At 41.9% G+C, this 25,889-nt stretch overlaps 2 protein-coding genes across 3 annotated transcripts in view; one reads left to right on the top strand and one right to left on the bottom strand.

The window, feature by feature from the left end:
• The first annotated feature begins 1,422 nt into the window (after positions 1-1,422).
• Positions 1,423-17,085, top strand: LOC137272209 (lactase-like protein). Of its 2 annotated transcripts, XM_067804567.1 has the most exons (10): positions 1,579-1,614; positions 1,711-1,778; positions 7,999-8,104; positions 8,363-8,496; positions 9,798-10,058; positions 11,280-11,466; positions 12,113-12,346; positions 13,443-13,569; positions 14,320-14,504; positions 16,519-17,080. In XM_067804567.1, exons 2-10 carry the CDS (start codon positions 1,764-1,766, stop codon positions 16,707-16,709), a joined length of 1,440 nt encoding a protein of 479 aa, XP_067660668.1. In that variant the 5' UTR covers positions 1,579-1,614; positions 1,711-1,763; the 3' UTR covers positions 16,710-17,080. The 2 variants fall into 2 exon arrangements, with proteins under 2 accessions (XP_067660669.1, XP_067660668.1); XM_067804568.1 differs by lacking the exon at positions 1,711-1,778 and having other exon boundaries at positions 1,423-1,614; positions 16,519-17,085.
• A 355-nt stretch (positions 17,086-17,440) lies between these two features.
• Positions 17,441-25,889, bottom strand: part of LOC137272208 (leukemia inhibitory factor receptor-like) — a 43,716-nt gene continuing 35,267 nt past the window's right edge. Inside the window, exons 13-17 of the mRNA XM_067804566.1 lie at positions 20,751-20,894; positions 19,256-19,328; positions 19,031-19,106; positions 18,396-18,476; positions 17,441-18,105 (exon numbers count right to left, since the gene is read on the bottom strand). Of these exons, the coding sequence (XP_067660667.1) occupies positions 17,605-18,105; positions 18,396-18,476; positions 19,031-19,106; positions 19,256-19,328; positions 20,751-20,894 (875 nt within the window). The 3' untranslated portion in view covers positions 17,441-17,604. The remainder of the gene's footprint in view (positions 18,106-18,395; positions 18,477-19,030; positions 19,107-19,255; positions 19,329-20,750; positions 20,895-25,889) is intronic.

Below are 25,889 nucleotides of genomic sequence, written 5' to 3'. Positions count from 1 at the left end.
TCAACGTCGGCACCACGTCGAAAACGAAGAAAACAACATAACCTGTAAAATATACCAGCATGCTTTAGGCCTTGCAGTACGATGCAACATTAGCGCCATGACAGATGTAAGTTTGTGTAGAGATGTGTGAGTTGTCACTACCACATAATTTAGATCACTTTCCACCATGCACTGAAGACTATAATATGGTGGGTGTTTGTGTGAACTGTGTAAACAACATTTGGAACAATGTTTCAGTACTGAAGCGTTTCAGTTGTAGAGTGTAAGCTGAACGTGATGCAGTTGAGATGAAAACACTAAATGTTTTATTGCAAAAGCAATCATTCATCACACGAATGACATTGGAGTGCTTTATCCAGTATACGATCACCAATGCAGAATCGATTGGGAGCTTTTACAATTTTCTGGGCAGCACATATTGTTCAGTAACGGGAGTGGCCACCCCTAACAGTGATGCCGGCCCGAACCCAGCGTCGATCTGAGTAGGTGAGTGTTCTGACGTCTTGATTAGGAATTCGCCGCCATTCCTTTTTCTGGGTAGCTACCAAAGCGTTTTTCGTCAATGGTTCATTTTGGTGTTTCCAAAATGACGTCCCAGTTATTCTCAAAACTATTCAGTTGTGGAGAGACCCTAAAGAGCCGGAACTTGCGTTCGTCAATTTTCAGTTTCGCTGCTCCTAGTGTCGCACAGTCCTGGTTCATCTCAGTCTAGCATATCGGCATTCGCGTCATGCTCCTAAAAGGTCGATTGGCACCGAGACCGTGAATGCCGAGTCCTTAGGCCACAGCCTTTTTGCTGACTGGATGTCACAGTGATGCATCGGTTCCTCAAGCGAAACCTTCGTAAATGACGGTCCTCTTTCTGGTTTGGGTAGTGACCTTCAGTATACCACTCTTTGGTATGTCCGTGGTACTGGTACAAGTCTTCCGACGGTGGATTTGCAGCATCCCATGATTCAAGCCACATGCTCTTGTGAGTGTTCCATCTGTAACATACCGATGGCTCTCTCCCTCTGCTCTGGTGTTAAACGAGGTATGTTCCTGGTTGTCAGTCGATTAAACTGGTGTAAGAGAATAAACCTGGTTAGCTTTTATACCTTAATTTGATACAGGTAACTTTGTGCACATTTTCCGTTTCATTCGTGTAAATTCGGTTTTTTTCACAAAATACGAAATGCAAGTGTAAGTCTTTCTTTTTGGCCAGTTTACTTTAGTTCAGCGACCTGTATCGGGGTAACAGATTACTGTGTTGGAGTAATGATATCTGAATGGGTTATCAGATCACCTGTGCGTTTTGGTCTCACTCGAAGTCAGTAACCAACAGTCGCCGCTGAGGACGTGCATGTGCCGTCTATTGATAAGCGATGGGTCAGTTTAAAACGGTTATCAGGAACAAGGGAGATAATGACAGATAGTACAATTAGTCACCCACTAAGGAATCTACTATTGACACTCATGAAGAGTACAGAGAAGGGGAAAGATCACGACATTCACACGACCCCGATAATGATAGTTGCTACGGGTCTTTGATGCAAGTTGACAGAAGGTCAAGGACACTGTCTTCTCGTTATATAGGTTACGATAACAGATTCAACAGCAGAAGGCGTCGGCTAGGTAAGTTGTATCACCAGTATTTATGTGTTCAAGAAACTATATAAGTCGGTTAATACTTCTTATGTGTAATTATTGTCTGGTTTGCTGTATGTTCAGATGCATATTTGAAGATGGGAAATTCGCATGTTGCGGCCTGAGGTGTTTGTTGGATGGATTTCCTGAGCGTAAGTCCACCGCAGTTTAAACACATGGTGGCGTTATCCCTTTGATTTTTTTATATTCTCCTTTGAGTCACGAGGGCAGTCATCACCTTGCTCGAACAAACGTTGAAACAGTTGGGTTTAGCGCCGCTTTCCATGAGTAGTTTTCCAGTTACATCACGGCGTGTAGAGTTTTTTCACGTTGGAGGGCATCTCAGACATTTACCACTGACCGGGGCTGACAAACCTAGAAAAACTATAGCGAACCTTGACTCGAGCCCACAGACTCAGGATTCTGGTCCGATCAAGGGAGGCAACTCTACTCAGTGAATAGGACCCATTAAACGAAGCCCTTTGAGGGTAAGGTTGGCTGAGTTTGTACCTTGGCACGTCCCCAGCAGATCTGTGCACGTGCAATTCCGCTGGTCACACCTCCCTCACCTCATTCGCGATCGTGAACCTGTATTAACTTACAACAAGGGTTGTAAAAGTGCGTTTGCCTATCCTCCCGGTTCGCTGTGCAGTTTTGTGTCCGTTTCAGTGGATAGCTACTGTTCTCACTCACTGCTCTTACAAAACTGACAGCAGGTACGACTGGGCATCCATGGTCAGCTGTCGAATTTGTGTGCCCTACTGGCAAACAATTATAAGTAGAGCACCGACCTGACAATTGACCCACATTAGCATGAATGACTGCCACCCTCTGTCGCTTGCAGTTGTGAGCGAAGGGGCCCCGTGTTTTCCTCAGTCGAGTGTCGTGAGGTGAGTGATCGTCATGTACTGCACGTGCACTTGCCTACATCTGCTTTCCCTTTTACAAACTACTTCTCGTAAACGCGTTCTCTGTGTCGGTTATATGACAGGATACGCTGATCCGGGGATCGTATAACAACATTCTTCCCGGCTATGCTCTTTGGAAGATGACACCATACCCATATAAACCCAATAAGCCACAATTACACGCAAATTGTGGTTGCATGAATTTCGCCTGTCAATGTGGTAATTGTGGTCCTATAACCACCTGCCATGAAATAGGGACGATGTGTCACATATAGCATCAAAGTTTTCAGATAAAATAATTTCAGTCAAGGAAGTTTTTAAGTTTCAGACTTGAATAACGTTGGTATTTAAGCAAAACATGGCATACGTCCAAACAGTGTATAAAATCTACAAATTTCTGTGACATATTTTCGTTGTGCTTTTAGGATATGCGTTGGTTCCCCCATACGAACTGCAAGTTTAAATGTACCACATGTAGAATGATTCATACCAAGTTTCAGGTTATGTTGACAGTGAGTGAGGAATACTTTCCTATTTGGTAACAGTGGTTAACATTTCTCGGATAAAATGAATTTGATAATTTACACTTTTGACAGAACTATTCCATGTTTGCATTTTAAAGGTTATCAAACAGTCTTAGGTCAATATTAGTCAGAACATATATCTCCATATTGCCAACAATTTGATTAACTACACACAGCCAACCCTGCATGTGCCACTACAATATTACATCAATTTACAGTAACTCTTGAACTACCATCATGAACTTGTTTACAAAAGGACGCTTTGCTCCGAGAGGAATATATTGACCAAATGAGATGTGTACAAGTCTTGTTTTATCAGTTTATTGTTGACCTACGCGGGCGTAACGCATCAGCACACAAACACTTGAGTTGCAGTGTAGTATTCAATAAATATATTGCCAAAGCTGTACATCAAATCTGACATCGTCAAGTGTTATCGATATTTTATTATCGAACCAATTACTTTTTGTCTCGAATAAAGCGAAGTGAATCAATATTTGAACAGAAATTTAACCACTCTACTTTTTCAATTATTTAGCAGATTTTCTTTATTGAATGAAGGAGTGGTAGGGTAGCCTAGCGGCTAAAGCCTTTGCTCGTCAAAGATCCGGGTTCCATTTCCCACATGAGAATAATGTGAATGAGTTTAGTTGTACGCCGCACTCAGTAATATTCCAGCTATATGGCGGCGGTTTGTAAATGATCGAGTCTGGACCAGACAATCCAGTTATCAACAGCATGAGCATTGATTGGGAACCGATGACATGTGCCTACCAAGTCATCGAGCCTGACCATCCCGTTAGTCGCCTCTTACGACAAACAGCTTCCCCATTTATGACTGAGAACAATGTGAAGCCCATTCTGATGAAGAGTAAATCAAGTCATAGAGCCTTTACTACTTTTGTAAAATCTGGAAACATTAACTGAATTTTTAATTACGTTTACAGAAGTAATTGTGTTACTGTATGCTGATGTAATTTCGTATGTAAGATGTAAGCAAGGCATATGTAAGTACCACGAAAGCCGTGTATCGTGTGCGCAAATCGTATGTAAGTACCACGAAAGTCGTGTATCGTGTGCGCAAATCGTATGTAAGTACCACGAAAGCCATGTATCGTGTGCGCAAATCGTATGTAAGTACCACGAAAGCCGTGTATCGTGTGCTCATATCGTATGAAAGTACCACGAAAGCCGTGTATCGTGTGCTCATATCGTATGAAAGTACCACGAAAGCCGTGTATCGTGTGCTCATATCGTATGAAAGTACCACGAAAGCCGTGTATCGTGTGCTCATATCGTATGAAAGTACCACGAAAGCCGTGTATCGTGTGCTCATATCGTATGAAAGTACCACGAAAGCCGTGTATCGTGTGCTCATATCGTATGAAAGTACCACGAAAGCCGTGTATCGTGTGCTCATATCGTATGAAAGTATCACGAAAGCCGTGTATCGTGTGCGCAAATCGTATGTAAGTACCACGAAAGTCGTGTATCGTGTGCTCATATCGTATGAAAGTACCACGAAAGCCGTGTATCGTGTGCTCATATCGTATGAAAGTACCACGAAAGCCGTGTATCGTGTGCTCATATCGTATGAAAGTACCACGAAAGCCGTGTATCGTGTGCTCATATCGTATGAAAGTACCACGAAAGCCTATGTACCACGTACGTAAGGCGTGTGAAAGTAATATGAAAACATATGCAAGGCTGTCATATGGAATCCATATCTAAGTACTATCATAGTTTAACTGAGGCGTATGTAATACTAGTAACTACCCAAGACGCGCAGTGGAAGCACAACTAAAAGTGCATATTAATCAAACGTAAAGGTGGGTAAACGCTGTTGATTACGATGAAGATCGTATGTTGAATTCCCTGAAAAGCTTCTATAAGCATTACGTAAGGCGTATGCAAACACTTTGTATGCATTGTGTAGAGCGTATGTTACCTCTTGCGTGGAATATTAACCGTAACGCAGATGTAAGCAGCATATTTTGCTAGGTATGTGTTGGCATCGTCAACGTTTGTTAGAGGACAGTAAAGAACCACTTGATACTTTTTTATGCGTCTTCATATTCAAAGATTCCCCTTCCCTCTCTATTTCAAGATGAAAGGTTGCAGGGTGATAAACTCAAAAATTGGTTACATACAAAATTTGTTTGAAAAACAGAACCATAGAATCCTGAAGGAGCAATATGTAAGACCTCGATGTGTGTTTCACGACGGCTGACACTGACCGGTACACCAGGTTCAGTGTGTACCGAGCTGGGTTCTGACATATCACCCCCTACACTGGGACACACTCTGCAAACTCACCTGATAAATACGCACGCTGTTAAACAAAGGAAGATAATGTGTCACTTTACCTTACATTTAGAGGGAAATGACGCTTTGGAGCGAATTATTTCCGTATATATTTTTCTTTTCTATAACGTGTTCATGTGGTTGAATATCTTATGCGAAGATAAATGATAGTGTTAATATGTGCATGTATTTATGCATATTTGTGTGTTTGCAGCAATTTTATCGTTTGAGGGAGGTGGCGTTTTTTCCTCAAAGGTCAACGAAAATGTACGTGATGTATTCAGTTATATCAATACCAAGGACATTGATATTTAGTAGTTCCAACCTACTAGCGATGATAATGATTATTGCTGAAAGTTTCTACTGGCTCATTCAGCATGCACGTGGCACTATTAGTTATGTCGTGATGAGCACGTGAGAATGAAGATGTTCATCTCTCTGTATGGCGACTTGTTGCTGATTATTTCTTGCAGTACATTTACACATTCAGTCTAAATCCATTCCCGTCATGAACGCTGGATATATTCTGTAAACAGAGAAAGGAATACACGTATATTGTTGTTTGGGTTTTTCGTAGCAACTTGTTCATAAAATTGGAATCTAACGGAGGTCACACTCTCTTTCAACGCCGCGTATATTTTCTTTCACAGTTTGGGGCCTCAATATTCTGTATGGGTCAGTGCAAAGGGCAGTTTTGGCTTTTGTCTTGCCATCTGGCAAATATGATCTAGTCAGACTCCCAGATGGCTTAAACAGATTTCATTCTGTGTTTTTATACCACTTTAACGCTTAACCTCATGCTTTTTAATGAATGAGCATTTCATGCTTCAGAAATGGAAGTGATTACTTTAGGTCTTTAATCCTTAACATGAAGCAGGGGTTATTCGATACATTATACGCCTATCGAAATGAATATTAATAGTGTCGTCGCTTCTTTTCTGTAAACTGATTCCTTTTGGCGAGCCTAAGTATGATTTCACGTCAATGTGTTTAGCGCAAATATGCCTCTAATTGGCCCACGTCCCCCGAAAACAACCATACAAGCCGTCAAAACGAAACTCGCCTTTAATCAAATAAGGTAAACTATAGATCAATCTTGAAGGGAATTTCAATAAATCACCAGTTGTTTTTTGTGCCTAGATGAGTGTGTTGTGGAGCAGTATTTGCTTAGAGTTTAAAGACTTCGTAGTACACCGAGTCATCCTGCATAAAGTTAAAAAATTCAATAAAGTTAAAACTTTATTATCCTTTAACCCACTTTGAGTGATATGGGTAAATGTGTTGATATAACCCACGTAAAGGCAACTCAGTGATACGTATGTAGGTCACCATAGTCTGTATATACGGACGCAGTGTATGTAAAGGTACACGGGTGAGAGTGAATTTAGTTTTCAGCAATATTCCAGCCATATGGCGGAGCACAATGTATGTATGGGCACAATGTATGTAAGGGCACAATGTATATAAGGACACAATGCATGTAAGGGCACAACGTCAAGGGTGAATACATGGAACTATTTCCGTCATAATTTCTGATAATATATATCAAACAATATTTTATATGCAGCATGTATGCATAATGACTACTATAAGGAACGGCAACAGGATATAGTCAAGAGTGAGTGAGTGAGTGAGTGTGTTTAGTTTTACGCCGCGAAAAACTGCAATATTCCAGCAATAGCACGGCGGGGACACCAGAAATGGATTACACACATTATACCCATGAGGGGAATCGAACCCGTGTATTCAGCGTGACGAGCGAACGCGTTATTCACTAGGCTACCCCACTGTCCTCGATAGAGTCAAGAACAGATTTAGTTTTCAAATATTGCCCCCAAACTGTGCCAAACTCCCCATGTTTGTACAAGAAACATGCATATAGGAGATATTTTCCTTTCGCCATCTTTCAGTTTGATAACAACGTTATTCTGATACAATTTTGTTTCACCTTTCCGAAGCAAAAGATTTAACTCATTATGAAAGTCTGGTTTGCTCTCTTTTATGTCCGATCCATCCAGTTTGATCACCACTTTTGCTTGCTGGAAACATTATTCATAGCATATTTCCAGCTATGCGTTCATTTTATTAACAAGCAGTGGGCTTGAATTGAAAAGAGCTGGGTGGCGTCTGTTGGTACTAATATCCAATTGCTGTCTGCCATATGAAATGTAACGTTCATTGCCTGACAGGAATAATGCTGTCGCGAACTTCCACACTAGAGCAACTGATTTATCACAGATATCATCCGTGCATGTTTCACCTGCATCACAGCTTTATATCATAAGATCAACTGAAACATAGGAATTCATGTCTCAGTTTTCTTGAATAAAAATCGCCGAAGCAAACGACAGACTGCAATCGAACAAATACGTTTAGCTGTGAAAAATATATACAATTATCATTTTGCATGAATTATATTCTAAACGATGGGATAAATATGCCTGTGACCTAAACTTATACAAAATCAGTGGAAGGTTTAATATATCTTTTGTTCTGAAGTCTCTACACATCACTGGCAAGACACAAGGGATGCAGTACACCTTCACCATAAACACGAAAATAAACGTTTTGTTATCCCGTCAAATGCCACGTAATACATTGCATATTTTATCGTGAATTTCCGCGTTGTGTTCCAGAGTTGCAAAATCCAAATGGCTGAAGGCACGCACTCGTTTCCCTCCGACTTTGTGTGGGGGACGGCAACGGCGTCATACCAGATAGAAGGAGCATGGGACCAGGACGGTGAGTGTATACTTGACTGGCTAGCTGATTGGTGTTTTACGCCGCTCTCAGCAGTATTCCAGCTATATGGCGGCGGTTTTTAAATACTCGTGTCTAGACCAGACGAGATTGTGATCAACAGCATGAACATCGATCTACGTAACTGGGGTGCGTGTACCATGTCGACGGACCTGGACTCTGTGTGTTTTATCTGTTATTGAATTGTGACTCCACGTTGATGATCAGTACCTGTCATACCTCACTTGTTCACTGTCCTAGGCAAGGGTCTGAGCATCTGGGACGTGTTTACCCACGATGCATCCCTGATGCAAGACAAGGGCGCGTCTGGTGACGTGGCCTGCGACAGCTACAACAAGTACCCGGAGGATATTGCCCTCATGAAGGACCTGGGGGTGAGTCGGACGGACGTATTGGTGTGAGGCGGGATTTGGCGATATATGGTTATGGTCTGCGGTGAAAATGTACCGATGAATTTCACTTTAAACAAAAACGTAAATTACCTTGCCCACTAAGAATTTAAATCATAGATTTGTTTTGAACAAACGATCATAGTTTCAAAGGGGCAAGCGCAGTAGTTGTAGCAGTGAAATAAATGCATGCGCGGTATGTGATGAGCGTTAACCCTCCTTGTTCTCAGTGTTTCATTAATGTCCACACCCCTTATCATACAAACCAATGATACCGATTTGAAACCATGATCGTTTGATAAACAACTTGTATCTTAAGCTGAATAAAACTCTGAGATTTAAATATTCAAATGGAAAAGGCGTCATACCATGGAAATTCGCAATTTTGATTTCACTTTATTTGATCTGCTTTTTTGTTTAAAGATTAATTCATCGGTACGTTTTCACTACAAACAGGCTATAGTTGTGTTGGTTATGACTTGGTTACTATGATAACATGCTTGAGAGACAGGATTTAATTACTGCAAACCAGTAATATACCGACCACCAGTGGGGGCTGGACCATGTCATGTTTCTTTCTTTGCGTATGTTGGTTTGTATAACGCCGCATTCAGTAGCTTTATAGTTGTATATCTGTGGTTTGCAAATGCTCTGATGGAGACTATACAATCCAGTGATTGACATCATGAGCGTCAAACCATGGGGTTGGATGCAATGAAGCGTTATTTTGTCCTCGTGCTCAGCATAGTTTTGTCCAACCGTGTAGGGTACTGACAGTTTTGATCAATACCCAGTATCCTTGTTGTTAGTATATAAAACATTATTGGCCTATGTCATCCTTCCTGCATGAGTGAGGTGAATGAATACTTGTCTCTCCAACTCTCTTGTTTCACAGAGCAGGATTTGCTTCAGGTGGACAGTCACATGTCAGTGCCTTATCTCTCTGTAACCCTTCTCTGAGTGGCACTTAAGAAGTTGGGATGTGCAATATTGTCAAACTGTTATAACAATTTCTTTTATTTCGTGATACAGTTAACGTTTCTTGAAAGCCATCAATAATATGCATTACGACGTGTTCCCGAAATAAAAGTTCTCATCCATAAAATATTTCGAAAAAAATTAAATCTCATATATTTAAATCTCAGGCGTATTTTTGTGAAATGTATTTCATTTAAAAGCTTGACAAAAAGACACGGTTGCGTCCCGGAGTTTCGTTTCTTTTGTTGGTCAGAATAATATCATTTCTTCCCACTACGTTCTCACCCGGTCTGTGTATCCCACTCAAGGTATCAAGCTACAGGATGTCTCTGGCTTGGCCCAGAATCATCCCTGACCCTATCTCCGGCGAGGTGAACGAAAAGGGCGTGGCCTTCTACAACCGCGTGATTGACGCCCTGCTGGACGCCGGCATAGAGCCGTCCGTCACGCTGTACCACTGGGACCTACCCCTCGTCCTGGAGGAGAAGGTGGGGGGCTGGGCCAGCGAGGACATCATCCCCTACTTCCTCAAGTATGCTGACGTTTGCTTCGACAGATTCGGGGACCGGGTAAGATTACAACTGCAGAGGCATCCACGGCTACAACGGCAGCTACAGCTGTGACTACGCTTAGGTGTACGTCTACAGTTGCAACTACAGCTGCGAATACGCTTAGGTGTACGTCTACAAGTCACGAATAGATACTGCTGTAACGTAGTCAGTTCCCATTCTCTGTAATTAGTGTTAGTCCTCATATGCTCGAGAATATTTTCAAGACACATTGGGTACATCTGGATTTACATATGTGTACGATACTGTATAAGACAGACGTACGTGGTCACCATATGTGTGTCCACATGTCAACATTTGTCAAGTTGTTTTGGGTAGGGCAAAATATAGACATAACTCTCCAAGCAGACTACTTTTCAAGAACTTTGAACGGTTACCATACTGGTGTTCGTTGGTCATCATCTCTTAGGAACAAAGGATAGCCTAATCGATAGAGCGTCTGCTTATCGTGAAAATAGAAAATGAGAAGCGTGAAAATAGCACACTATTACATGATAGTTTCGAAACAACATTTTCCGCGATCGAGCCGAAAACGTCAGATTTCAGATCCTGTTGGGTAGAGAGGTTTTAGGACCATGTGTCTAATTTATGTTTTGTGGACTTATCCCCATTTCGAGATGTTTAATCATTCATCATTCTCATTTGAATCCACATGGACTAAGGCTTGAACGGTTATGAGTGCGAAGTAGTTTAGGGGAGGCAACTCGAGCAAGCCTCGACCAAGTCAGGCGCAAATAGGCTTTTTACTGGCCCAAGTCGCCCTGAAACTGTAAAACCAACCAACCGACCAAGTCGGTTGTGATAAGCGCCATAAACCACCCGCCTGTAAAAGTACAAGTTAAGCCCTTCTTGAACACCTGTAGTAGCTGTCGGGTATCTGACTAGGAAATGTCAAGCACAGCGGCGTGTCTCGCTTAGAGACAACGTTGGAATGACACATTGGTGCCTGTGATGTCACGACTCATGCAAGCCGGTAACGTTTGCCATTTGGTGAAATCAGGTAGGCTTGTGGCGTTAGCACACTTATAACTGGAATTAGAGTGGCCCAGTTGATGGTATGTTAGAGACACGCAATACCACATTGGTCTTTTCCGACATATTACAAATCATTGAGGTTAAACAAGTAGTCATGGGAAGTAGGCTTGAAAACAAACGTTGATGATTGGGTCATCTAGTTCCACAGAAATTCAGATCACATGACATGCCATGCTCATACTCCAGGTCAAGTTCTGGATCACATTCAACGAACCCGATATCTTCATCGACCACGGTTACGTTCTTGACTGGCACGCACCCGGCCGAGCTGACTTCAAGGACATCGGCCCTTACCCCGTCTCCTTCAACGTCGTGCGGGCCCATGGCAAGGCTTACCGACTCTACGACGAGAAATACAGACCTACACAGAAAGGTAACTTTGTGTAGCCTAGACATATCGGCCTTTTGTCCATCAGCATCTTATGATTATTTATCCAGAAACGTAGAATTTTTTATAAAACTTTATTTAGGAAAGGTTCGTTTTCAGACCTTGGTTTTTCCTTTAAAAGTATGTAGTATATGCCTATTGAACTTGCATTAATTTCTGATAGCCAGTATTGATGAATTTGATCGGTTAGTGTTGTATCAACCATCGAAGCAGGGCATGATGCAAGATCGATGAGTTTTCAAAAATGTATGAGAGGGCACTTTTGTCGAAAATAGTGTTGATAAAAGAAAACCAAGTTTGTGTTTTATAGTATCTTAAATATTTATGGACAAGAAAGAATAAAGAACCTGGGAAAGTTTACAAGATGACATACTGCTTGCCAGGGGGAATGACTCTTTTATTAATAGTTATGTACAAAACCTACCGGTGGGGATGCCGTGTTGTTAAAGCTCGACACGCCAAAGACCTGGGTTTGATTCCTCCTTTGGGTGCATTTGTTAAAGCCCATTTCTGGTGTCCTTAGCCGTGATATTGTTCGAATATTGCTACAGGCGGCGTAAAACTAAACGCACTCTCCTGGAAAGTCAAACATGCATTTATTCGCCCTGTTTCTCTCCCATGTGCCCATCAGGTCGGATCGGTATCACCCTGAACTGTGACTGGTCACAGCCTAAAGATCCATCTAACCCAGCTGACGTTGAGGCCCGTCTCCGGTACTTCCAGATCAAAATAGGACTCTTCACCAACCCCATCTTTGTCAACGGTGACTATCCCGAGGAGCTGAAGGAGCGAATTAGCAGTCGGAGTGAGCCTGGCAAGTCTCGTCTACCTACGTTCACTGAGGAGGAGAAGGCTTATCTTAAAGGTAGCAATCCTTGCAGTGGCACGGCTCTGATTTTTCGCTTACTTCCTTAATAGCGTTGAGTCCTCTCTGTTAAAAGGTTTGTTGGGGGAAGATCATCATTATGAAGAGATTTATGAAGACGGTGTCAACAAGCCTAGGATTCTGACGAATTTATGTTTTGGGTTACTTGAACTCTGTGGTTACTTGACTTGGTGGTCCTGTGGTGGTCCTCGGGTACTCCTTTGTGGGTCCTGTGGTGGTCCTGTGGTGGTCCTCGGGTACTCCTTTGTGGGTCATCTGGTGGTCCTGTCATGGTCCAGTTGTCTTGGTCCTTTACATTTCGTGTGTAAAGACATGCGATAGTGGTGTTACCTTGAAGTAATTGTTAATGTTCTTGTTTACAAATCTCTTGAGTGATCCGGCAGAACCTTTGTAAAGTTCGTGCAGTGATCTAGATGCATTTATGTAGAAATCATGCAGTGATCAGTGGAATTCTTGTAGAGCTCTGTATGCAATCCAATATTTTGTAGAGCTAGTATGATAATCCAATAGAGTTGTTACGGAAATGTTACTGTGGTCTTGTATTAGTGTAGCGTTTTGTTAGAAACCTTGCAGCGGTCCAGTAGCTTTCTTGCAGATATGTTGCAGTGGTGCAAAAATATCCTACAAGGACTATCATAGCATCAGGTAAATCCTTACCAGCCCTTACGTAACGGTGTTAGTAGTGGTCTGTGGTGAATTAAAGGTAACTATGGACTCAACAGGGATCAACTAAGGCTGATTTAACTTAGGGGTAATTCAATAGCATGCATTTCGTCACAGAATGCTAAAGTGTTGAAAGGTTTTAGAGGTGTATCGACATTGAAAGCGGTAGACAAATACCGTGTAGTATCAATCAACTCCGCCAAATTCAAATTTTGTTTTCATTTTTAATATGGTACGGTTCACGTAAGAGAGATAGGAGTACTTATATCCGTTGACGTTTCGTATTGTCGGCTCCTTCCTTACCCATCCACATAATGACGCCTGTCTATGATTAAGCTGACAAGATACCATCTTAGAACCAGTGTTAAGTCACTCACTCACTCACTCACTCACTCACTCACTAAATGTTCAGGAAGCAGCGACTTCTTCGGGTTGAACTACTACACGACTCGACTTGTCGCCAGTAAGCCGATGGAGGACACGCCAGGCTATTTAGGAGACAAAAGTTATGAAGGACAGACAGACCCATCATGGCCACGGTAAGACTTGGTACTAAAACGGGTTCATTTTGACATAGCTGCTGCATTGCGAACTACAGCATAAAAGCAATAGCGATAAAACACTTGCCAGAAGTCTAGAGGGTGCTTCGCCCTAGTCGTGGTACCTGTCACTAACTCATGTACAGGGAAGTCAGTTTATCTGCAAATATGGGAACATATGGTAGAAAGTGTAATTAGGGGGCATAATGTTTGCCACAATTGCATTAAGCATGGAAATGTACCCTGAATGTCTACTATAAGGTATTCAATGTTGTTACCTTGATCACATAAGATTTGATCGGGAATCGAATGACGAGTTATTGTAACCTAATGAGCAGATAGTTCAAATATATTTAGAAGTCTCACCATGAGAGACCCAACTGTACAGGTTGTGTATTAAGTATGTAGATGATGTGGACCATATCCAAGTCACACTTTGCATCTGACATCTACCCCCTGTCGCGTCATCTCAATACACTGAAAATATAGTCGTTTGTGTTACTCTGTCTGTTACTAGCAGGCATTAAGGAGACAAACCAGAAAGACAGTTCCGAGTAAGTATGACTTGGTGGTGTGGTCATACATGTCAGACCGACATGGGATCTCAGAGGGTTACGTCCAGCATCAGGATCCAAAGACATCTGTCAACCAAATGAGCGAGCCTGACCACCAGATCCCGTTAGTCGCATCTTAACCCTCATTTCACCTAAGTTAAGCTTGTAGTAGTAATATTTAACGCTTGCTTCCCAGAGCTGTGTCTAACTGGTTGTACTCTGTACCCTGGGGTCTGCGGAAGTTGCTTGGGACCATCAAGAATGACTTCGGTGATCCCGACATCTATATAACCGAGAACGGTTTCACCACGCAGCCAGGAGTTCTCCATGACCCAGACAGGATCCAGTACCTCCGAGAACATCTGACAGAACTATCAAAAGGTACGTTCTGATCTATGTTACCTCACAAATATAGTATTCCCAGAAATTATTGAGAATCATGTTGCGTCATGTAACTCAATACGTTTATTAACGTCTGGCGTTTTACTTACATAAACATGTTAAAACATCATCCTTTTACAGTCTCAGTGTTGTTTTAGTACTTTGTTAGACCTCCTCGCTCAGCAATGCATGCCTGAATACGCCTAGGCACACTACCTATCAAAGTTTGTAGGTAATCGTGTGACAGGGTATCCCAATATTGGACCACCTCGGCCTTCATATCTTCAATATTTCTCAGTCCCTTTTGGTTTATTCTGTCCTTCATGACACCCCACACATTCTCAATTAGGTTTAGGTCTGGGCTGTAACTGGGCCAGTCTAAAACTTGAACAACCACTGTTTTGTGTAGCGCGCAGTGTGTTTTGGGTCATTATCATGCTGGAAAATCCAATCATCTTCATACAATGTTTGTGCTGTCGGAAGAAAGTGACCATTTAGAATGTCAACGTATCTTTCTTTTGTCAAGTTTCCCGTGAAAACAAACAATGGCGTCACTCCGCGAGCCGATATGCCACCCCACATGTGAAACTTCGGGCTGTTTTGGTCGCTGGTAGATAGGTTTGACTGTATCTTTGGTCCAAATTTTCACACAATTAGGGAAAAGCCAAACAGAACTTTCATCCGAAAAGAAAACATTATCCCAATCTTGATTTTCATGAGCCCGACACCAGTTTAAACGTTTTTCCTTTTGTGCATCTTTCATCAACGGCGAGGGAATTCCACGTTTTTTCACCCAATTAAGTCTCTGTAATTCCTGCCTAACTGTTTCATTGCATACCTGAGGAGTTCCTCTGCTAATCATTTCATTTCTGATGTTCTCAACTATTTTCAATTTGCCCCTACTCACAATCTGCCCAAGTCTTCGGCGATCCACAACACTGAATTTCCTAGGCCGACCTGCCCCTGCTTTGTGCTCTATCCTGGTTCCTGTTTGAATATTCTTCAAAGTTCTGTATACTGTAGACAGAGGAAGACCATGTCTACAAGCTAACACTTTAGCATCAGCCTCACTCCTTTCAAAATCATCTAGAATGAGCTTTCTTTTCTTTCTTGCTGTAAATTCTGCCATGTCAACACAGGAAGCCGTCTGCTCAGACAAGGGAGATAACTCTTGACGTAATGAGTTGCCTTCTAAGCCTTCAACAGTTGTCTCCCTTATTTAGTATGCTTAGTGCATAGTGAAAGCCCTTTTTCGAATCTTAGCATCATTAGAAAAAAAACAAAGATTTTCTCAATAATTTCTGGGAACACTGTAAATGTCATTTTCTGATTAGCTAAGCTCTCTTCTATTATGTTTAATGTACCCCACCTACAAGCGAGGCATATTGCAATTTACGCTGCTGCCAATGGGAACTCATTCGGTACTTCGTGACAGCACTTCTTTACCTCGAATAACATTGAATCACATATGATGCACGGACATTAGCGATGTTTTGCGAATGCAGATAACTCTAGATTTGTTTCTCTTGAGTCGTCTGCAAAAACTAGCGACGACCACGAAAGGAGTTGTCTCGCATTCCAATAAATAAGTTTTGACATAACGTTTAAATGTAGTCCCTGTGAATATTAAGAAGGGGAAGTACACCGCCGCGATTTCACCAAGACAATACCTTAGAGGAAAACAGCAAGATTCAAGATTCGAATCGTTTGATTCACACACGTTGGCTGAAGTGTACGATCCGACACCCATGCTTCAAACAGTTTAAAATTGACATACGTTGAAGTACGTTGTTCACTGGTCTCTCGGGGGCCATGGGTTGATGTACCCTCGATGGTTGTTTTGGTTTTCCCCTTGACATACGAGCTTAGGGAACATGTAGAAGTACAAATATCTCATACGTCTGGTGTGTCGAGCCTGCTGTTCCGAAGTAAACGCTGAGTTCCTTAATCAATGTCATGATGATATTGGAGCTGTGGCGAACGTCTGATAACTCGACTGTTTCTATATCCTCAGCAATCAACGAGGACAAGTGCCGTGTCCGGGGGTACTACCTATGGTCGCTCATTGACAACTTTGAGTGGCACCAGGGCTACAAGGAGAGATTCGGCATCTACAGCATCGACTTCTCCGACCCCGCGAGACCTAGGACACCCAAAGACTCCGTAGCCTTTTATCGACAAGTTGTCCAGTCAGGAAAAGTGTAGCAATGTCTCAGTGCTTGGACACTTTACCCCTCCTTTGACCTGAACTGAAGACATTCCATTTCTGATCAATACGGGTCGTATTTATGTCGGACAGGTATAAGTCAGGGGTCACATGACCCACCAACCCGGACGTATGTCTGAACACCGGGTGGTTATAGGAGCCCAGGGTAATGCTCAAGGACACGATCAAACAGACTGTATTCAATACTTCCTTAGTTTCGCCCAATAATGTGTATTACAGTAATTAGCATACGTGTCGCTTGGTTAATATAAATACAGCTGTCATACGTGGACACGGAATCGCTTTGTTTTCATTGTGACATGCACCACAATGACAGTAGAATATTTCAATAAAACTGTTTTTACAGAGATAGTGGGAAGATTTTTATCTGTTTCGTCTCATACACGGGACTGTAAGATTATAAGTTGTCGTCCAGCCTCAGAGAGTTTACAGTAGCTATAAACATGAGACATGGTGTCCCGAGACAAAGAAAAACGGTCAGTGCTGGTGGTATAACTGTGAATACATGGTTCCTGTCCTAGAACATATTAAATTAATATTTCTAAACACACAAATACGTCTTTGACATACTGATCAGCAAAAGAAACGCAAGCATCGAAAAAATGAAATTTCATAAAAGTAAGCGTTCATGTTCTATTTAAACATACTGACAAAAGTTGCGTTTCTTTTGTTGCTCAGTACTTTGGAATGGAATTGACGAAAGAGAGTCTTCAATATCAAGCTTTAATTGTCAATATCGTGTTGATTCAGGTGAAAGTTAACCATGCTGAAACCAATCGCCGTGGTGACCAGTTGGCAGTATAAGGGCATAAAACACTTACATCTCTGTTATAAATCTATAACAGACTGCCTTGATGGCGTCCTCAGTTACATTTACATGCACATGTTGGCATCTTTCAGACACGTGTCTGACAGGCCATGCTGCTTTCCAACACCGTGCTGCACAGGGTCACGAACCAAGGAGCACGTATGATAACTATCCAGGCCATTTCCATCTGTGTCGCAGGGATCGCCAACACATACATCATAATCTGAAAACTCCACTGACCCAGTGGCACAGCCACAGCTTCCCTGCAGCCACACATTCGACGGGGACCGACTCCCATAGCCTGTATGTTCTTCAGAGTGACAGTCTTGTAAGGTGAAGTTGCTCGCTCTCATCCGATGTTTCTTAGCCAGGTTATCAGGATTCTCACCAACGCGCTTGAGGTTTCCGTCCACTGATGATAAACTTGACATGTCCACACAAATGTCGATGCTGTTGTCTGTGGAGACGTCGTCCCCTGCAATGACGTAGGTCAGGAGGCCTGTACCCACTGTTTCGTTTCTGGGTTCCAAGTTGGACACTGTCTTGGACGTATCCCGATAACTCGCCTGTGGAACAATGCACTGCTGTTATTGTCAATCTGTCCTTCACACTGATCATACTAATATAAAAGAGTGAGTGAGTGAGTATGGTTTAACGCCGGTGTTAGCAAGATTCAGCGAATGCTTTAACAACTAGGCTAACCAGTCCCCTCTACAAATATGTGGGACAATGAATAACACGGACGGTTTTTTTCCGACAGTTGCCCATATAGGTAGAATCTGTGCACATGTCTGCTATCCAAAGTCATTTCTGGAATGTTCCGGGACGTGGTAAAACCTAAACACAGGTGTATTACCTTCATCGTGGCAGTTGTCGACGTCTCCGAGGAAAGATTCATCGGAGGAAGAAAACGGCCTTCTTCTGATGCTGGGCTATCCTGGCAACACAATGCAAAACTTGTCAGTGAGATGAGTTTAGAGAATGGTGAACATGGAACAAAAAGCACAAGCAGTAGCTACTCACGCATTACACCGAATATCTATCGACGTATGTCTAAAACAGATATGCGACTCAGCAGTTTCATTCAATCCCTTTGGACACGCCACAATCGTATGATCATAGGTTCGAGTCCCGTTCACCCTGGACATGCATCTACGTTTGTCAGCATAAAAAGTGTGTTTTATCAGCTTTGTCTTTTCTCAGACATCAAGCAGAGAGTTGTGATAAATTAATAATTTTCACACAGGCTTCACACTGGGCTCACACTATGAGGAGTAAACAAATCCTCTCATTTCTATGCGGAGGCGACTAACGGGATCGGGTGGTACAGACTCTCTGACGTGGTTAATGTTTGTCATCGTATCCCAACTGCGTAGATCGATGCTCATGTTTGTGGTTGTCCAGTCCAGACTCGATTATTTACAAACCGCCGCCGTAGAGCTTAAATATTGCGTACGACAATAACCAACAAAGAAACCACAAGATACATACCAAACGGTTAATTAAGGTCGGCAGCTGGATTTGAATCTTGGCGAACCATTTTTTCCTTCTGCAGTAATATATGGAACTGAAAGCAGAGCCATCAAATATGCCAACAATAGATATGTATCACCATACATACAAATAAAGAAATGACTGCAGCCATATTGACCTTCAGAGTATTACATCTGCTCTTAAAAGTCATTACCCCACAACTAAATCGATTATGAGACTTACGTTATTAAGATGGCTGCTGCAAGTGTTGAACAGCTGACTGGTACCCAAACAATCACTTCCCGCGGTACGAGAGCTGCGCAACAAAACAACAAGGATTGCTCGTGAAACCTGTGAAAACCTTGTTCTGCTTTGTTGTTGTGTGGTTTCTCACTCTTGAGTCGAAAACAAACTGACAGAACCATTCGTGACCGATACGATCGCGACGAAGACATCTGTATATCTTGTGGTTTTACACACAAAATATTCAGTTATACATATGTTACACTAGTTTTGCGTGTGTTGGAGATGAAAGCATGTTAGTGTATGCCATGTGGACACCTGTGTTACCAGTGAATGAGTGATTGGGCATTGTTCCCTGAATGAATGAATGAACGATTAAGCGATAATTAACAGTGTAAAAAGACCCTTGTTTGTTTTGACAGTGAAATGGGATTGCTCATGAAACCTGTGGAAAAAATTGTTCTGCTTTGTTGCTGTGTGGTTTCTCACTCTTGAGTCGAAAGAAAAGAATGATTGAGTTTAAATATTTTTCCCCGCCTTTAGCAATATTCCAGCAATATCACTGGGTACGACAGAAAAGGGCACCATGCAGTGTACCCATATAGGGAATCGAACCCGTGAACGAGTGAAAGCTTTAACCACAAGGCTATCCCACCACGAAAGAATAACGTATTGATGTCTACGCCTCCACTTATGACAGGCATGTTTCTTATCTTTCAAACATACGGAACTTTGATTCTCAAAATGTGTGTAAATACGGGCAAAGGGGAGTACGTTGAGCGCCGACCTGGCAATTGACCCGTATTAGTATGTATGAGTGTCGCCAACTGGCGCTTGCCATTGTGAACGAAGGGGACCCAGGTCGTCTGCTATCGAGTGCAATGCGAACTGCAAACTCCAACGCGCGGAACAGATTCCATCGTCATGCACGACATGTGCACTAACCTGCATCTACTCGACCTTTCAGAAATCAAATGGGTTTGCTCATTCCCGTGCTCGTTACTTCTCGTAAACGCATCCTCTTATATATGTTTGCCAGTAAGTGCTTACTGACATCTGATTATCCCTGTCAGAGGTGGGATACTGAGTCGCAAGGGAAAGTAGTGTCTAATGTGGAGTTACAATAATCTTGCGATGAATGCGTGTACGCGTGAGTTGGGTATATTTTGGGTGTTCGGAGTGATACCGCTTTCAGTCCACTCCAGATACATTAGGGTGACGACGCGGTTTTGGTATTGCTGAGTTTGGAACTGAACCACAGGACAACGTAGCAGCAATGAAATTTCAATCATTCAAACTTCGTGTTGTTTAATTATCCAATAGTTTGTTCAGAAAGAAGTGTTTTATATTAATATCGTTGTCGTTGGAGTTGGTGATGGTGGAGGGGAGATTGGTAGTATTGAAGTGGTCGTTGTGGTGGACAGGTCCTCACACCTGTCAGAGACCGTGTTGCCACTGAACGCCCACACTTTGAGCAGTGAGTTTACCAACTTACCCACAGTCACCGGGGTGGTGACTTTCCTCCTGACCCAGGGTCCACTTACTCCTCCCCCTACAGCTCTGACGCACACGGTATAGGAGGAGCCGCCCACCTTCAGGGTGACGGAGTCACCGTCGTGTTTTGCCGCCACCTTTACAGCTGCAATTGTAAATATAGACAGATATCAGTGTCATGTGCAAAACAGGTGTCACTGAGCGTCAGACATGGGGACGAAACCCCCGCCTGTAAGAAAGGGATAGGTAGAGTATCAAGGCTGTAATGATCGACACAAAAACTGAGACAAAAGTCAAAACACACAGCAGTCTCGTTTCCTGGTGACTGGGTTCCGTCCTATTACGCAACTTAGTGCAGTCCTTAGGAAGTAGTAGGAAAAGAATATGCTCCGCACCACTTCCGATGGTGCTATCACCACTTCCGGCGGTGCTCTGACGTAGCTTCCAGTTCAAATGCGGTGCATCGAATCACGTGACGTCGTCTGACCTCGACATTGCCATTGTTCTCGAGATGAAGTCGATAACCGGGACGACGGCAGCTCTGTTTAACGACCTTCCGTCCTCGAATCGCGACGTCTTTATTACCTCGAGGTCGACTCTGATGAGTTTTGGATGACGATAACGTCGCTCGCGACGTTCGTATCGCTTTCTAAAAAACATTCGTGATGGATACGATCGCGACGAAGACATCTGTATATCTTGTGGTTTTACACACAAAATATTTACCTATACATATGTTACACTAGTTTTGCGTGTGTTGGAGATGAAAGCCTGAGTGTTATTGTATGCCATGTGGACACCTGTGTTAACAGTGAGTGGGCATTGTTCTCTGAACTAATGAATGAATGAACGATTAAGTGATAATTAACAGTGTAAAAAGACCCTTATTTGTTCCTGTCTTAAAATGTCACAACGATATGCGATTGTCTGGTCTAAAGCATTGTTGTAATTTTGAAACCCTGTGTTGTATCCATTTCTACCAAGACAGAATATTAATGGAATTTACGTAATATTCTGACATTCATATTACAATCTCGATCCTTGTCGGTACTTCAACCTCCCGGGGATGGCCATGGACGCGTGTCTCTTGATGACAGGCGTGATCCAGACGTGTACAATTTTTGTCTCCAATACAGTGAGAGGAGGTGTGGCTAGCATCAATTATCGTCATGCCCAAGCTAACAACAAACATAAGTTCGATTTTGACACATCCAAACCCAAATCTTACCTGATGTATTATGATCTTGACTATTTGTAAGGAGCTAATGGACAGCAATGGATAGATGAAATAGATGTCATCGATTGGTTGAAACTCAATCCCGAAGGTGACGCTGGTTACATTTTACAGTGTGATTTGGAATACCCACGTCATCTTCACTCAATCCATCAGTCCTTACCCCTCGCTCCCACCAAAGAAAGCATTCCCTTCGAAGACCTGTCACCCTGTCATCGTGAACTGCTCGTAGACTTAGGTCTCTTGGGAAAGAAGAACGAGAGCAAGCCACCCACGGGAACGAAACTGTCTTCAACATTGAAAGACAAGCAGAATTATGTCATTTATTTCGGAACATTGCAACAATATTTACGATTGGGTCTGAAACTGACAAAAGTACACAAAGTTTTGAAATTTACTCAATCTAAATGGATTAAGCCTTATATAGACTTTAGCACACAAAAACGAAAAGAAGCCACAGACGACTTTCCGTAAGATTTGTTTAAATTGCTTTCAAATGCTGTATTTGGAAAACAGTTACAAAACGTAGGAAATTACAACCCGATTGAATTGATCACTACCGAGGAAAGGATGAGGAAGTACACATCAAAGCCTAATTTCATGAGCATGAATATTTGTTCGGAATTTTGGGTTGTAGGGAGCATTGAGAAGGTGTCTGTGACATTGAACCAACCCGTTGCCGTGGGTTTCACTATTTAGGAACACGCAAAAAGACTTCTCTACGACTTCCATTACCATGTCATGTTAAAGGAATATGCTAGTGATCACGTCAGGGTACTTATGACAGACACGGATAGTTTCTTTTATCAAATCTGGGCCCCTGTGGATACTCCTCTCCGCGATCCTCAAGACTTTATGTTAGCTAACCTTCACCTCATAATTTGATACCTCCAACTATCCCAAAGACCATCCACTTCATTCCATGGAAAGAGACATCGGTCTGATGAAAGAGGAAGTGGGTGGTAAAACCATCAGAGAGTTTGTTGGACTATTTTTGACAAAACTCCCACTGAACGGGTCAAAGGCGTGCAAAAAGCCTGTGTCAAAAAACACCTTCGCCACCAGATGTATAAAGACTGTCTTTTTAAACACAAACAAAACATGGGTACTTTTTCATCAGATTCGATCTATTCACAACACACTCTACACAGAGTGACTAAACTGGCATTGTCACCACACGATGGCAAGCGATACATTGTGGCAAATGGCATCGGGTCTCGACCATATGGATTTAATCCAACTTAGGACTTTGTATCTTCCTTATTCAAAGCAAGAATTTGTTTTCATAAAATCACTCAGTAGTGCAATATGTGTTTAGCAAACATCGATTACATCATGAAGTGAAATCAACATGCGCTCCTGAAAGAAAAAAGAAAAAAAAGGTATTTTACTGTTCATTATTTTTTAACTTATAAAGTGATATCAAAATAATCTTGTTATATAATGTTGGAAAATATATCGTGAAACCAATTCAAAATGACTTATCAGTTTTTAAACACTAAATCCAGAATAAAACTGAATACATGACACAGGCTGAAATTCACATGTCAGCAACAAAATATTTACGATAGAAACGCAAACATATATGTCAGAAACAAACACTATACAATAACTATTACTAAAAATCTGTCTGTTAAAAAAAATAAACAGATACATGTATGACAGAAACTCATATGTTAAATTGTATGACTCACTTTTTAGTTTGTTTGTTATTAAAACAGAGTGAGTGGAAATGTACCACTACAGGATGACTGGAAGCTGTGAAGGACTACTTAGAGATGTGCGAATACTGCGAATAAGTCAATTCAAAGGAATGATAGAGGACAAAAGGAACTGAGTAAGTTACGATGATTTGAATGTTATCTAATTATGTCTGAATATTGTTGGATGGTATGAATATTTTGAAGGAACAATGGAATTTCGTATTTAACTCAGCTTACACTTACAATCCACCAAAGACCATGGTTCGTGGAAATTCTCTTTTAACATTGAGTTGGTAACTCATTTGAATCCGTCCAATGGGAGACAGTGGTTTCACATCAATGCAAACTAAACTAGTTATTCTTACACAACTCAAGAAACAAGAACAAGTTTACAACTCCACTTGCTGAATAGATATCATGGAAACAAGAAGCACAGAATGGTTCGTATTGGTTTTGCATCAAACTATAACCTAATTGTCAACATTATCCTGTTTGAATTGAAGAGATTTTTGCTCATGAAATAGTTTCTCATCATCAGTGAATGTTAAACATGACATCAGACAACCGAGCAACCTTCTACACCTTGAAGCAAGTGATGAGTGAGCAAAATTGTCCGAAAGAGTCCACCGTCACACAGTCCAGTGAATGGTTTCAAGACCGTGAAGAGTGCGTGAAAGATGCCAGGGGAAAATTTCAAGATGAACATAAAGCTGCCAAACGCGTGATCATAAAAAATTCAAGGAGAGTGCCTGTGTGTTCAGACGAAGTTGCCATGGTGAATCAACTAAAACATGCACAAGGACTTCTGACTGTGTTATAGTTTCCAAGTTACTAAAATCGTGAAACGACTTTCATGGGAACTGTGTTTTGGTTGTATGTTTGATGAAGAACGAGTTCATACTTGTCGTGACATGTCAGAAGAGGAGCAACTTGACAGATACTTTAACTGCGCCATGACCGAGGTGAATGATGATCACGTGATTGACAGATGGATGAATTTGTTGACCGATGACCCATCCTTGAAATTTCAATGCAGTAACTGCTTTCAGTTTGCTTCCCTATCAATGTGAAGATTATCGAGACTCACAGTTTAAAACAATAGAATATGTTCACGATTTGAAATCGTGTGTGCTTAATATGTAATTTTTGGAAAACAGATTTAAACAAAACAAGAAATGTTGATAGAGACGATTCTTCCTTTGCTTAAAGACTTTCAAAAATAATGTGTAGCAACAGAATGCTTAAGGGTCAATAAACTACTTATTACCTAATCGAAACCCCTCCAAACCGGGAGCTTGTTATGGACCATGCAAACTGCGTGATGTGTTAAGGGCGAATAGACCGGCTGATGTTAAACTGAGGAAGGTGAAATGGTTTGTCAAGAACCAAGATGCTTACAGTGTACACAAACCAGTCAGACATAAATTCCAACGCATGAGAGTGAGGGTTAATTTCGTCAATGAGATGTTCGACTTAGACCTTGCCGATCTATCACACTATAGCAAAGAGAATCAATTGCAAGGTATACGGTATTTGCTGTGGCTATTGACATACTAAGTAGGTTTGCATTTGTGTATCCTCTGTCAAACAAAAAGCCAGAATCTGTCTTAAGTGCTTTCAAAAACATCCCTGAGCAACGACGTCCCAGGAAAGTGCAAGTAGATGGTGAAAGTGAATTTAAGGGTGTACTTAAGACGTTTTTTTTAAAAACAAAACACAAAAAATAAAGCTCACCATAGCTCGCAACGAAAACATAAAAAGTAATTATGCGTTTTAAGAGAACACTGAAATAGTTGATTACGCGGTACATGACCGATAATAACACCAAACATTACCTGGATGCTCTACCGGATTTAGTGTACAACTACAACCATACCCTACATTCATCTCTACCCAAGCTGTCACCAGCACAAGTCAATAGCACCAATGAAGTGAGAGTATGGAATCACATCTACCTGGAACCTTTAAGAAAAGTCAGCAAACCTAGAATCAAGAAATGCTTATTTAAAGTGGACGATCTTGGTAGCATCTCATATCTCAGGATAGCAAAGAACTTGACCTCAAGTGGACAGAGGAGTTGTTTAAAGTGGCTCAACGTAACCGGAAACAGGGGTTTCCTCAGTACAAACTGAAAGATTTTCACGATGAACCCGTGATTGGGTCCTTTTATGGGAACGAGCTTCAAAAAGTCAGCAAAGCCTCG

The sequence above is a fragment of the Haliotis asinina genome, chromosome 2 (genome assembly GCF_037392515.1).
Source record: "Haliotis asinina isolate JCU_RB_2024 chromosome 2, JCU_Hal_asi_v2, whole genome shotgun sequence".
NCBI classification, from domain to species: Eukaryota; Metazoa; Mollusca; class Gastropoda; order Lepetellida; family Haliotidae; genus Haliotis; species Haliotis asinina.
The sequence above is the reverse complement of the archived record's forward strand: the minus strand, read 5'-3'. Positions and strand labels throughout refer to the sequence as shown.

Coding starts and splice junctions, on each gene's coding strand:
- LOC137272209 (XM_067804567.1), top strand. Junction 8,497..9,797: donor CCCTCATGAAGGACCTGGGG/GTGAGTCGGACG, acceptor ATCCCACTCAAG/GTATCAAGCTACAGGATGTC. Junction 12,347..13,442: donor GGAGAAGGCTTATCTTAAAG/GTAGCAATCCTT, acceptor CTAAATGTTCAG/GAAGCAGCGACTTCTTCGGG.